The sequence below is a fragment of the Echinops telfairi genome, unplaced genomic scaffold (assembly GCF_000313985.2).
Source record: "Echinops telfairi isolate 266 unplaced genomic scaffold, ASM31398v2 ScPeMD7_443;HRSCAF=831, whole genome shotgun sequence".
NCBI classification, from domain to species: Eukaryota; Metazoa; Chordata; class Mammalia; order Afrosoricida; family Tenrecidae; genus Echinops; species Echinops telfairi.
The window spans coordinates 1,517,878-1,532,079 of record NW_022104341.1 but is presented as its reverse complement, the minus strand read 5'-3'; the positions used below and the strand labels follow the sequence as shown (position 1 = coordinate 1,532,079).

Below are 14,202 nucleotides of genomic sequence, written 5' to 3'. Positions count from 1 at the left end.
ACACGTGCCTGCTTGTCGCAAATGAAACGTGGCCGGTAGATGGATGCAGGCAAGTTCTCTCTGGAATACAAGAGGGAGGCTTCCACCCATTCTGGGAAGATAAGTCTCGTTTCAGGTCACTTTCCACCACCTTCTCCAGGTCCCTCGTGCACTCAGCCCGTGAGCGCCTCAAGAGCAAGGTCCAACGGAAACAAAGGGGATCCTGCAGAGTCAGCTGAATTTGAGGCCAAGAGGTCACTGGCTCTGAAGGCTATCTGTGATGCCACAGGGGTCATTTGGATAGGGTTTTCTCAATGGGCAGGGTGACCAAGGGGCCGATTATGAAGAAGTTCAGTTTTGAGCAAGCTGAGAGCTGCACTGGGGAGCAAGGGGCAAGGAAGGCAGGCCGAGGAATTTCATCACAATGAGCACTTGCTCATTCTCTGGAGGCAGGAAGGGCTATCCTATGAGGAGCCATTGGGAACCTGATTCCATCCACCTACAGGCCTAATATTGCCCGTTGGGGCTTCTTTTTTCTCTCCCTAAACTCAAGGAATGTTGAAAAGGAGCACAATTTGAGTCCCTCAAGGAAGCAGAAACTGCAGCGAGCCCGTTGGGGAAGGACCAATGAGCTGGAAACCCCACCTTCTGAAGTAGACAGCCCTAATGGAGGGCATGTGGAGAAATCACAGCTTCCCATTTGGGCATTTTTATTTAATAAAGGTGCCTATGATTTTACAGCCATACCTTTTTACTAACCCTCATGCACTTAGTGACGGGAGTCTGGCTCACACACAAGGATGTGTCAGCTACCCCAATAGTAGCTTACAGTCCAGGAAATTAAGCAAATGTGCACCCACTACTTGCACGGCATTGTGCAAATATTGAGCCTAAAGAACAAAGAACTAAGGAGAATCCTGACTGACACCTGTCCTCGCAACAGCGTGGCGTGGGTAGACTGATTCGCTATTGCCCTAGACAAACAGGAGCAGACTGACAGGTGGAAATAACAGAGAGACAGCTCCAGTGAACTAAGAACCATTTCTGAATCACTCCCTCCACCCAGCAGCAGGACTGCCGTCTCCTGGCCTAATCACATGCCCCTCCTGTGGTGCTGAAGCGGAGCTGATCATCAGGGGGAGCAAGGACAATGCAGCGGGCTCAGGGTTTGCCCTTGGCCAGGCACTGTGCTAGCACTGCATGCTGTCTCGCGGGTCCGTCACAGCGTCCCCACTCTGCACGCTCCTGCCTGAGTCACAGAGGGGAAAAGAAGTCCTACGCTGCTTAGAACGTTGAAATGACTTCTGAGGCATCTACAAGCCCAGGCTATCTGGTTTTCATTACTATAACACTGGAAATTAAAAGCATCTTTGGCTTCTACATTCTTATAGAAGGAATGCTCATTCCTGGTTAGTCATTAAACTACTATGATGCTTATCCAAATAAGGTAGCCCCACCATTCAAACAACTCTGCTCCTATGAAACGAACATCGGAAATCATTCTGCGGAAACTATTAAGGTGAGGGACGACTCATGAGGCCTCCCCATCTCCACCCCCCACCCCTCCCCTCACTGCCCAAGTTCTAATCCCAGCATCTTCACGAGCGAGGTGGGCTCCGTTTCCCCATCGCTAGACAGGGAGGAACCACAGTAATGCCTGACGGGGTGCCAGCGAGGCTAAGTGAGACAACGCAGGGCCTGGTGCTCTATGAGAGCCCATCAGTCTGAGCGAGCACCAGGGCCGTGCCCGCCCCTCACAGACCTGCTGAAAGACGTCCTCCGTGGAGTGGCGCTTGGCCCCGGAGTGAAGCGACTGCACGTGGGCGCCCTCGCTGTCACTGGTGGCAGACGACCGGCACTCGGGGCCGTGCAGCAGGTCGTCCCACAGCATGTCCTCCGTCTCCGAGTCATGCCGCGTGCTCTCCGAGTCCCTTCGCGCCACGCTCACGTGCTGAGAGCCACCGTTCATGCCGGATCTAGAGCCCTTTGGAGGGGAAAGGGTTAGCGGGTTCGTTCATGTCTGAAAACAGTTGCACGTCTGAAGTGAAAGGAGCGCGCGTTTTCCACGGCCGTGGCGAGCGAGCATCCCTAAGTCAGTCACCAGGCATTCATCGGCACGTCCCCGCAGTCCACTGTGACATCCACATGGGAAATGCCGTCGAGCACCAGCTAGCAGGGTGGCTGAAAGCACCCCGTCCGTCTAAGAGGATCCTTGGGGCGCACTAACCCCGGCAGTGTCCTGGGGTGGGCGACGACTCCAGCAAACACACGCAGAGGGCGCCCTAGTTGCCCCCGCTGTGTTCCTGGCACACCCAGAGTGTCCCCGACTGGAACTTGTGGGCTTCCCGCAGATGGGATCATGCCCCGGGCTCAGCACCAGCATGGACAAGGGCAGGCGATCCAGCTCTGCTGCAGCGCAGCCAGAAATGCTCTGGCGCGGTCGCTGAGTGTCGGCTGCCAACTGCAAGGTCAGAGGTTCACACTCACCAGCTGTTCCCAGGGAGAAAGACGAGGCTGTCTGCGCCTGTAAAGATTTTCAGCCTCAGAACCCCGCACAGGGTTGCTATGACTCAGAACCAGCTGAATGGTGGAGGTAAGTACACACTTTGTCACTTCTGAGTCATAATGTTCCACATGTGCCGGTACGTCCACTGTTCTCATGGTGAGACTATGCTTCAATCTTTCTCAAAAAGCTGTCCTCGTCAGTGGCAAGCTCACTCCCAGAGGAATTACGGGTCACAAGGAAGAGACAAGCTAGCCGGGGTGCAGGACAGCACCGACGCGACACACAACGTTCCTCTGCTTCGCCAGCGCTCCCTCCCCCGCTATCATGACCCCAGAGCATGTGCATTTGTACAGACAGAGCTCCCAACACACGGTGTCCAGGACAGATAAACCCCTCAGAAACAATAATGGGAGTAGCGATGGGGGTAGGGGAAAGCAGTAGGAGAAGAGGGAGAAAAGGGGAACTGGTCGCAATGATCGACATAAGACCGGCCCCCAGCCAAGGGGGATGAACAACAGAAACGTGGGTGAAGGGAGACAGCGGTAGGTGTAGATGTGAAAATAATAACAGTTCATAAATTATCAAGGGTTCATGGGAGAGGAAGGGAGGGAGGATGGGGGACAGAGGGAACAAAATGAGGAGCTGATACCAAGGGCTCAAGTAGAATGTTTTGGAAATGATGGCAACATATGTACAAATGTGCTTGACAGAATGGATGTATGGATTGTTCTAAAAGCTGTAAGAGCCACCCCCCAAATGATTAAACAGAAGAAACTCCCTATTGTGAATGAGTAACGTCATCCATCAGAGACCGCGTGATCTCTCTCTGAGCACCATCCGAGATGCCAGTGATGAGGATGAAAGGGCATACTTGAGACAGCGTTCGCTCTCTTTCTGCTGAGGGTTGGGGTGGGGGACAGGAGCAGAGGATGAAAAGCTGTTAAGCAGAGGAGCTCCTGGAAAAGATGGAGAAAGGCCAGGGCTTGAGCAAATCTAACCACCACCCTGGGCAACCAATGTTGAGAAAGGACTGGCTAAAGTTATTGTGTTGAAAATACTCCTGTGAACCTTGATCTCTCAAAAGGGTACTTTACCTGGCTGAAGGCTGCTGATTCAAATTCTGAGTCAGCCACGCTATCTGAATCCCGCACCAGATGACACCACCTTGCAGTGGTTTTCTTTGCCTGCCAAAAAGTAAACCCACAACCACAGGAAAACATGTTATGTGCGCCGCCGCGTGACTCATCCATCGATTCAGGATGCAACTCCAGAGCTTTCACAAACTCCGAGGGACATCACCTGAGAGTCAAGGCGCCGGGACAGAATTGACTTTCTATTCTTAACTTCACAGCCATTGTCACTCGAGGCGCCTTCCACGCTCCTACGCAGCAAAGTCATCTGTGTCAGGGCATCGCCGTCTTCCTCGCTCGACAGATCGTCTGAGACCCCGTTATTCATGCAGCGAAACGCCTCCTACAAAGAGCAGAGCAACACCTTCGCATCGGGTGGTGCGTGACTTTGCAATCAGCAAAGTCCTTCCAAGTACACAACACTAAGCGGAACCGATCTGCGCGTTTCGTGACAACAGCACAGAAAAGCAATGGACCTGAAACCACGCGGCGCGAGTGTGCAGGCGGCATGCCATATTAACCTTGTGTGGCTGCGGCTCCCTCACAGCTCCACTGACTGGTAACAGAACCTTGGGCAAGCCACCAGACCTGGCCGGGGCTCAGACCACTCATCTGAAAAGTATCCCCCATCGTCATGCCTGCCTCCCAGAGGACGGACAGTAAGACGTTAGTACAGGCAAAGCATTTGGGACCATGCCCGACTTCAAGATCGATCTGCCGGCTTTGCAATTTTCAGGTGCCACAGACTAAAAAACACCAGATGACCTGGGAAGGCTATGAAATAGAACGGTGGCTATTTTTCAGAGGAAGAGCGGCAGGCCTCTCTTCCTAGGCACCTCTGGGTAGACTCAAGCCTGCAACTTTCTGCTAGCAGCCGAGCATATTAGCCATAAGCCAAGCCATCGCAGCCCCCAGGGACTCCCGCCATGGCTCTCCCTCTGGTTTCGGACGAGGGTGCTCTAGGCTCCTCTGTTGGTTCAATCCACTGTGAAGGAGGATCAGCAGCAGACTTGGTAACAGGCTGGAGCCCCAGAACGGAGTCCCCAGAGCATGACGGCTAAACACTTGCTATTAGCACAAAGGAGGACCCTTTGACCCCGCGTGGCAGCGTCCCATAAAGAGGGCGGTCTAGGAAATGCTATGGGGCAGTTCTGCTGTGGCCTGGAGGGTCACTGTGAGCCAGAATCAATGTGACTGCACAGCAAGTCCTGAAAATTATAAAAATTTACCTTTACCATTGACGTTTTTATGTCCAGAAGGTTGTGACGTCACATTTCTTCTGTAAGTCAAGTTATGTAAACCGCAGGGAGCTCGGGAATGTTTGTGGGGAATAATCACATCTTTTGATTCTAGTTTTCAAGCCATGTGAAGCCCCACTAGTCGGGAGCAGACTCGGAAGGTCTCCTCTCCCCACGGAGGGAAGACAACACACACAATCTCCATCTTACCTTGCGAGACTTGTCTCCGTCCGAGAATTTTGCTCGCTCCCTTCCTTGCCACATCCTAACCTCTGGCTGGCATTCTCGCTTCTTAATGATAGGATGCAGACAACTGGCATCACTCTCAGTTTCAGTCCCTCGGTTAGTGAGTAGTTTTACTTTCTTCCTCCTGCTTTTGAAAAAGGGGGACATGGCTAACCAGTTTCCTAGAAACTGCCTCTTTCACGAGATCGCTTCTTCTGAGGAGTCCGAGATGTTATTCTGGAAGCTGGGAAAATCCAGAAATCACATTTGTCAGGGAAATTATAAAAATAGGGCAGTGAGCCCTATTCTCCAAAGACTCATGCCAGCTCGCCGGAAGCCTTCCCCTTTCAACCGAGAAGATCCACTCCCAGGAAATCAGCTCACCAACGTCTCCACTGCCACTCTCAGACACGACGCTGACCCCCTCCTCCAGGCGCCTATCACCCACTTCACAGACGCCGCTTCCATCTGCGCACGTGCTACCCTGCTGCAAAAGCCAGCCGCCTCCGCCCCGCCCTGATGACCTGGGAATAACCAGGCCCGTCTGCTGTTGGACCCTGCACAATCTGGAACCACGTACAGGGTCTCATGTGCCCCCTTTCTGTGCTGCAGTCTGTCTGCAAGAGGGGCTGCCCGGCACCCCATTTCTAAAGAGGTGTCAGCTTGAAGCCATCTTTAGAAATTCTTCTTTCTCTCAAGATGCTGGCCAGGAAGTTTTAAAGTATCTGCCCTGCAGAGTCTTTGCGTTTCTGGCATCCTGCAGTCTGAAAGTCACTCGAGACCAAACAGAAGGAATCTTTTACGGGGGAAAACTGGAGTTGAGAAAACATGGCAGCAGAGATATTTTGAGTACACAGATTTTTCTAGATTCCTTAAAACTCATACCATAATGAAAATGTGCTCTTGCCTTGTTTACACAGATGGCCAAGTTATATTGCAATGTAAGCCCTCCTGTAAATAGGACATCATGTAAGACTTCTCACCTGTTGCCAAAGAGAGTCCCCCAAAACCCACCAATGAAGGGCACAGATCCCAAAGACTCGATTCCTCGGACTCTATCAGAAGAGGAGCTATTCCCATTTTCTCGGTTCCCATCGCCATTCGCTGTTTTCCGTAATTTTCTGAAAAACAAAACAAAACAATGACTTCAGATTACTCAAGACCTTTTCTATTGCTGCCTAAACATCCTTGGAGACCACTACCCAAAACTACGTGCGGTGCACATCACAGCCCAGATTATGGAAGAACAGCTCTAGTTGAAAAGTAATAGCAGCTACATGGCAGAGGAAGCAACCAGGAACATTGAGCATTAGCATAAACTACTAATTATATATAAGATTAGTATACATTAGTAAATATGATACATTGCAAAGTCCTGTACTAGCATGTTTTCTTAAGTCATGAAAGGTTGAGAACAGCTATTCAGCAACCTTACTAGAAAGAAAACTGTCCCATGAATCCACCAGTCTTTTCACACACACGAACAAAAGGGCCAATTTCTTAAAATACGAACAGCTTAAAGAGGAAAAGGACCCTTTTCAGGGAGGCAGAGTCCCAGCAGGCTAATGGGCTACATAAGCCCGAGTCTCCACAGCACTGAGAACTGGCCAGTGCCCGGCTACCACGACCACCTGCTCAGCAAGAGATCGTGGGAGAGGGTCTGGAAAGAGCGGGGGGAAACGTGGAACAAAACTCAAAACCAGAAAAGAGACCAGGCTCGCTGGTTGGACAGACTGGTGGAATCCTCACGACGATGGCCCTTAGTCACCTTCGGGTCTAGAACTAAACTCCGCATCAATGGCTCAATGTTCAGCCAAACAGACAGGCGTATAAAGGGAGCAGTAACACTAGGGCAGGACACACCTTCAAGTAATCCACCATTTAAGATCAAAGGGCAACATTTGTCCACAAAGTTCAGAAGGCGGCGAAAAGGAGGCGTGGAAACAGGAAACACAGGAAGGACGGACGATACGTGAAGGTCTACTGAGGGGATCAAGGAATAAATGAGATGAACCAACAGGTGCATCAATTGTGGGATGTAAACTGATCCGCGGCTCCCAGAGCCTGCGCCTGACTCATGGTACACAGTTACAGGGAAAAGAAATCTGCCCTCTGGGCACACTCCATCACAGGCGTGCAAGCGATGGTCGCAGGTCACTTTCTCCAAAGAACCTAGAGCGTTATAAAATACATTCTTTATCTACCAATGAGACACAGCACAGCAGGGTTTCCTTAGAGCATATTAAATAGATTTAACGTCATTTACAAGAAATCTTTCTGAGGGTAAAAAAAAGTTTGTAAAATAACATTCAAAAACAAATATGTTGAACTTTATTAAATACCATAGAAAAGTCGAACTTAGTAACTGATTTGGTACACAAAAATTGGCGGGTATTTTGAGGAAGGACAGTTGAACTTTTGGGAAATACCACCACCTAAGAAACCTTTCAGCAGCTCCCAAACTCACACCTACCGAAGAACCAATAGAAGCCTGCCCTGACTCCAGTGTGTGAAAGCAGTCCAGGGAATCTTTATTAAACACTCTGGATCCTCGAAGATCCATTCTTACGCATGTTTGAAAAGAGGTTAACATTTTGCACAGCACTCATACGAGGTGCTAAGCCCTGTATACACAGTGAATGGTCGCCCCGTTCTGAGTGAGACTGAATTTCAAAGAACTCCTCTTCAGAAGCCTTCTGTGAGATAAGGAACAATCTGGCATGGGGGTTTCCTTTTAAATCATTGTACCTTTGGAAGGACAGAATCCCACCTGGACACACGTTAAAAGTTCCTGAGGTTGTTTCTTACCATCAGGGAAAGAAGCTAAAAATCAATACTCCACTTTTTAGACCACATAAATAGATAATGGGAAGTATACGCAAAAGGTTCTTAATTCGTGTTGCCGAATATTCTTAAAATCTCTATCAAGAGCTTCCAGAAAATACCAGAACAAGTGTAACATGACCTCTCACCTCCTTCGTCGGTTTCCATTGCTGCCCGCAGGCTTGGCGATCTGGGTAGACACAATCTGACAGTGGACAGTCCCCATAAGCAGCATAAGGCACAAGGGTCCAAGTACTTCGCTGATGTTCACAAGAGGCATCATTAAATAGAGCACAATTGCAAGAACTGAAAAGGAGAAGTTTTAAAACGTCACGCCCTAGGGCTCATCATTAAAGTGGATTCTAGTGCTCGCTTCGGCAGCACGTATACTAAAATTAAAGTGGATTCTATTAACTACACAGATTACATTGACAAATCTCTTGTCACTTTAAAAAGCCCCTACTCAGAGTGAGAAGTTGATGCCCGAGAGCTGGAAGATCCCCGTGCAAATGAAAAGGACCCGTTACAGAGAGCTGTTGCCTCTCGGCAGTTTGGCAGTAGAGACATTCTAAAAGGCTTTTCCAGCACAACGTAACTACATGCTGGAGCAGACATGGGTTTTGAGGTGGGGGGTCTGCTCCAAGGAAGAGTATTTTCCAAGGCCTACAGAAACAGGTGGCAATCAGCACAAGTGGGATCTGAACCCACGAAGCTAAGACTCCAGACTCCTCCCTGTTACTCTTGTTATAGTACCTCACTGCATACATATGTATATGAAATGATTAACGAGATCAGTGATGAACTAGCAAAATTGTTCTACAAAAATTTACAAATACCTGATTTTATAGATGGTTCTTTCAGATCTGAACATAAAGACAATTCTTATATGACATAAACTGAACTATTCTCATGTGGGGGGTCGGTAGCTAGGAGTCAGAAATGCTCAATGGCAGTGGGTAGGTATTTCAATATATGTGTGGGGTGGGGGGTGGGGGGGGAGTGATCAAATGTATCTTATGCCTGATGTTGCCCTCACCCTCAAGTGTGACAACAGCATCCAAACAGCAAACCACAGGCCCTGCTCACTTGTGAATGTGGCTATACATTTATCACTAAAATGCATGTGCCAAGGAGGTGGGAGTTTTGTCTGCCTGGATCACTGCACACCTATAATCGGCACATAATAATTAGCACCCAGTAAGCACCCAGTATTTATTGAATGAATGTGCTATCAGACTGAATTTGATAACACAGCTAACGAGCAATTCATTAAGACCACAGCAGGTTCATGAAGCCATGTTGGGCTGCTGTGAGAGGGCACCGACGTGATGACCGTGAATTTGGGTTTGGGTTTACACAGGGTTCCAGCTGAAAGCACCAGGACAGAGCATCCGCCTCAGAGCTGGAGACAGTACCTGGCCCAGTATGTGTCTGTTGACTATTCTAAATGAATCTAAAGACCTACTATAATGTGACATTTATCACACCTACACAAATCACCTCAACTGACGGTGAAATGGCCTTTCATGATAATCCATATTTGTTCCTGATTTGCAATTACACATAAACGCTAGTTTCCTGAAAAACACTAGAGAAATATGTCCTTATTAGTAAAGATGTTTTAAAGCAGGAACTTAATAAGGATGACACCTCTTATTGTATTTTTGTTTTTGACACCACTTATTGTTATCGCTTAACACGATTCTGAAAATGCGGCCTAATTTAATAAACACAAAATAAATTAATCAAGAGAGGTGAGATTACTATTTTTTCCAACAATGCAGTTGCATAATTTAAAAATCTAATAGAGATCATCAAAACCTCTTCGGATGAGAGCTTAATAAAAGTTATGAATTAGCTAGCTAAAATCTGAGAAACAGTCTCACATCTGCTGACAAAGAACATGTGAGTTTAACAGGTCACTATGATCTAAACACGCTCCATACCCACCGCCATCGAACCCACTCTGCGTGAAGGTGAGCCTGCAGAACAGAGTAGACCCGTCTTCACAGAAGCCCTGCGCTAGCTTCCGTGGGAGGGCACTGGCTGGTCCACGCTGGGGACCTTCCCTTCGCTCAGGGCATTCTGACCACCGTGCCATCAGAGCTCCGCTAGCTTATGAAACAGGCCTGGTGGATGTGCGGGGCGGGACTACTGAGAAAGTCTCGAACCCCCCTCCATGAGAGCCACATCTTACACCTGTGCCCGAAGAAGCGGACAAATGGCAAGTAGGTGGAAAGCCTTGGCCTTAAGTGAACAACGAAGAGAGGAGTAACCGATGGCACCCGAGAGGGAAACCAGACACAGACCAGGCAGGGCACTGTGATGTAAGAGCAACTAGGTGGCCTTAAAGGAGTGGAGCAAAGGAATGGCATAAAATGGCTCCTGTTTCTAAAAGCTATCTCTAATAGCTATGAAGAGAGTGGTTGGAAAAAGTGGGCCAAGTAATCTTGTCCCAGCGGTCTAGGCAGAGATTCTGTCAGTGTGGACTATCATGGTGACGGAGAGGTTAAGACAAAGTCAAGAATATTTTACAGGGAGAACGTGACAAACGTGGTGACTAAGCAGATGTGAGAACTGATCAGAGTAGATGATTTAATTGTTCCCTTTAAAACTGGGTCGTGCCAGTGGTGAAAGTGGCAATACAGGGAGGATGGAGGGAGGGTGGGGTGGAAAGAGTGAACAGCATACAAGGACCTACATATAACCTCCTCCCTAGGGGACAGACAACAGAAAAGTGGGTAAAGGGCGACATCGGACCGTGCAAGATATGACAACATAATTTATAAATTATCAAGGGTTCATGAGGGAGGGAGGAGTGGGGAGGGAGGGGAAAAATGAGGAGCTTGCCAGGGGCTTAACTGGAGAGCAAAAGTTTTGAGAATGATGAGGGCAATGAATGTACAAATGTGCTTTACACGATTGATGTACGTACGGATTGTGATAAGAGGTGTATGAGCCCCTAATAAAATGATTTTTTTAAAATAGTAAATGAAAAAAAAAAGAAGAATAAAATCGACCAAACATGGAAAAAAACAAACAAACCTGGGTCCTGGATTAAAGATTAATGAGAGGGGGCAGACCTAACGAGGAACAAGTTTGTGCACAAAAAAGTTCCATTTGGAACGTGATTTAGCTCAAGCTATCCATTAAATCTCCACAGGGAAATGTTAAAACCAGAAGTGAAGATTAGAAGTCTGAAGTTTAGCAGTGAGCTCTGGGCTAAAGATATAAACTTGAGAATCACCAGTTGTCAGTGATATTTCAGGAAAGGGAATTTGATGAGATTACCCAGGGAAGAGTACAGGACCCAGGATCCAACCTTGAGGCAAGGTGACCTTCAGAGGTCAGAGAGCCGAAAACACTGAGGCTGCGTTTGAGGGAGGTATTAGACAGGTGCAAACAAATTCCAGCTGGGAGGGGAGTCATCCAGTGTGGAACCGAATAAGTAACTTGAGGATGAACGCCGAATAGCATGTGTTCTTGCATTTCCTTGCATGCTACCCTATCGACTGAGAGAGTGGACATGAGAGCAATACTGCCTTCATTAACCAAGAGCAACAGCAGCTGACGCCAACTCCTCCAATTACCTTGCATGAGGTAAAGCAGTAACAGCCAAATGAAGATCCTCTGAGAGGTGACCTGAATCCACCAACTGCTGAACAACGGGAAAAACACAACTCGAACCAGCCCCTTCCGGGTCAGAGATGTCCATGGAATCTCGGGTTTGGCTTTGGCAAATGTTGAGCCTTTGAAGACACAAGAAAAATAAAGCCTCAAACATCGATGTACACAATACTTGCCACATCATATCCATACAGAGGACCAAGCGAAAGTCAGAACACGGCCCATCCGGTTTTAGAGGAATTCTTTAGGTCTGTGTTAAATGCAGTAACTTCCTTCCTCAATCACTGGGCTCACGTGAATGGTACGCAATACGTTCTTCTTACTCCAAGAGCAGGTCTCCAAGGGTGTCGCTTTCACCTTTATAAAGACCATGTGGTGAACAGCACTAAGGCAAAGGGGGGAAAATACTAAAGCCTGAATGAATGAGGACCGTGAAACGACAAGGAAAGAAGGTCACGTCCATTAAATTAAAGGACATCATCACTTAAGAAAGACTGCCAATATATATATTTAAATCTTTAGTAGTATAAAGTTATGAGATAATAGACTAAAGAAACTCACCTCTGATTAAGTCGACATCAATCAAGTCTGGCTTTATGTGACCCATCTTTTTCGGTTTATTTTTGAAGCCCTAGAATATGAGACAAAACCATAAACCAACAATAGGGCTGGGGAGCCCAGTTAAATGAGAAAAAGAAGCACATTCTCTTTCAATTAAACAACCCACAGTCATCAAGTAGATTCCAATCCTATCGCTCTTTACTGGAGCTAATAGCCTCCTCTTTCTCCCACAAAGCAGCTGGTGAGTTTGAACCACTGACCTTAAGGGTTAACAGTTCAATGCTTACCTGGCAGCATCATAGGGCTTCCTGTTTCCCTTTTACCTGGGATATTTCAATGCAAATGCTCACCCTCAGGTAGACACAGTGCCTTGCCTCCTGCCTGACTGTGGTAGACAAACATTCAACAACTACTTGTTAAATGAATGAAGGCTACATAATGTCTACACTAATCTGGGGGATTCCTTTCCGGCTTTACTTGGCCTTATTACTGTTTCCTTTCTCTAGATTCTTCATCTATTAACCTAATCCACTCTAAAGGCAAGGAAACCCAAACTAGGATCAACTTCAGTAACTGCACTGCACAAAACCTATGTGGGAAAAGCTAGCCAAGTACCACTGGCCTACAACGGTCATGCAGTTTAAGGATGTCGGTGAAATGCGTTTCACCAATGAGATCGTAACATCCAGGTTCCATCAATGTCAACTCGATGTCCATGGGTTTTGTTTTGTGTCTGGTAAGTAGCCACCTGGAGTACCTGAGTGGAGCGAGCAGGTAAGCACCTGACTAACTCAAAGGTCTGGACTCACGCAAAAGCCCCTGTGAAGAAAGGCCTGGCGATGTGCTTCAGAAACCTGTCTGGAAACCCCAGCGGAATTCGACTCCACTCTGTACCATGGCAACCAGCTTTTTAGTTCTGTTTTTGAAGTAGCTAACTACATGGGACTTCTGCTATTTCTGAGACATCTGCTCTCCAATTCATCACAGCCCCAATCACTCCAATATCCCTGACAGTGAAGTCCAAACTCAACTGCCAAGCATCATTACGCTTTCACTACTGTTTTTCTTTAAATGTTTTTAAGGAATAAAGAAGTGCCATGCTTGCTAAGAAGGGATAGTGTCCATTTTAAAAACAGCAATATGAGCACTGCTGTCTTCACATTAATGGAATAAAACAAAGCTAGGATAGCAAAGAAACCAATTTACCTTAATCTGAGTCTGCTCGATGGACTTTTCCCATATCTGCTGATCATATGCACCAATCTGAAATAAGCAGCAGGCTATGAAATGATGCAAAAGACAGTCCCACATTGAAGTCACGTGTCCTAAAAGCCATGCAACTATTATGTATCAGCCTGGTATCTGAAAAGGTTTGTGTTTTCAGAGTGAGAAGAAATGGATATTTCCGAGAACGGTTTCCTTCGAGACTCAAAACTAGCTGCTTCTAAAAATAAGTCTACAATATTATGCCTCAAATATTTCACAGGAAATAGAAAGGTATTTCCACTTTTTAAGGAAACCTCAACAGAATACAGAGGAAGACAAAGGCAATACCAGCTGCAGAAGGCTGTGGGCAGACGGAACTGAGCTGTGGGAAGAGAGGTTTCGTGGCCTGGTGAAATATGGGAAGCAAACTTTCAGAACATGGGCCTGGTGTTATAAATGCAGGCTCGAGAAAGGGCTTGATAGTCATCATCTGCGACCTGGAACTAGGTTTAAAAAAAACAGTGACCTTGTACAGAGGTCTTTGCATTTGTGCTGAAAAATACAATAAAATACAATGATACCGGCCCAAGAAAAAGTACACTGGGAGGGTTCGTTGGGAACGCTTTCTGCAGGAACTATGCTTTACAAATTTATAAAAAATTGGCAATTACCTTCTTCTGATACCACGATATAGCATCTGTCTCATTTGAGGCCATTTGGTTCTCCAGCCAAAGAATGGGATTTAGCTGAAAATGAAGGGAGATCCGTTGTTGAGCCGGCTGCCCTGGGGCTCTGCCAGTTGCGGGAAGCCTGGGAAACCGCTTCTCCCAGCCCTCCACCGGCTCCGTCTTTCTCCGGCGCTTTGCCAGGGAGACGCAAACCGGCGCAGTGGCGGCCTGAGAAAGCT

At 47.5% G+C, this 14,202-nt stretch overlaps 1 protein-coding gene across 4 annotated transcripts in view; it reads right to left on the bottom strand.

Moving 5' to 3' along the window:
* Positions 1 to 14,151, bottom strand: part of PHTF1 (putative homeodomain transcription factor 1) — a 27,731-nt gene extending 13,580 nt beyond the window's left edge. For 2 of the 4 annotated variants that reach the window (XM_045291938.1, XM_045291939.1), the window contains exons 1-10: positions 13,967 to 14,151; positions 13,296 to 13,352; positions 12,090 to 12,159; positions 11,492 to 11,650; positions 8,051 to 8,207; positions 6,062 to 6,199; positions 5,064 to 5,226; positions 3,785 to 3,958; positions 3,580 to 3,669; positions 1,742 to 1,963 (exon numbers count right to left, since the gene is read on the bottom strand). In XM_045291938.1, coding sequence (XP_045147873.1) covers positions 1,742 to 1,963; positions 3,580 to 3,669; positions 3,785 to 3,958; positions 5,064 to 5,226; positions 6,062 to 6,199; positions 8,051 to 8,207; positions 11,492 to 11,650; positions 12,090 to 12,159; positions 13,296 to 13,352; positions 13,967 to 14,011 — 1,275 coding nt within the window. In that variant the 5' untranslated portion in view covers positions 14,012 to 14,151. The remainder of the gene's footprint in view (positions 1 to 1,741; positions 1,964 to 3,579; positions 3,670 to 3,784; positions 3,959 to 5,063; positions 5,227 to 6,061; positions 6,200 to 8,050; positions 8,208 to 11,491; positions 11,651 to 12,089; positions 12,160 to 13,295; positions 13,353 to 13,966) is intronic. The other 2 variants (XM_004699164.2, XM_045291940.1) reach the window with 2 other exon arrangements.
* Positions 14,152 to 14,202: the final 51 nt, after the last annotated feature.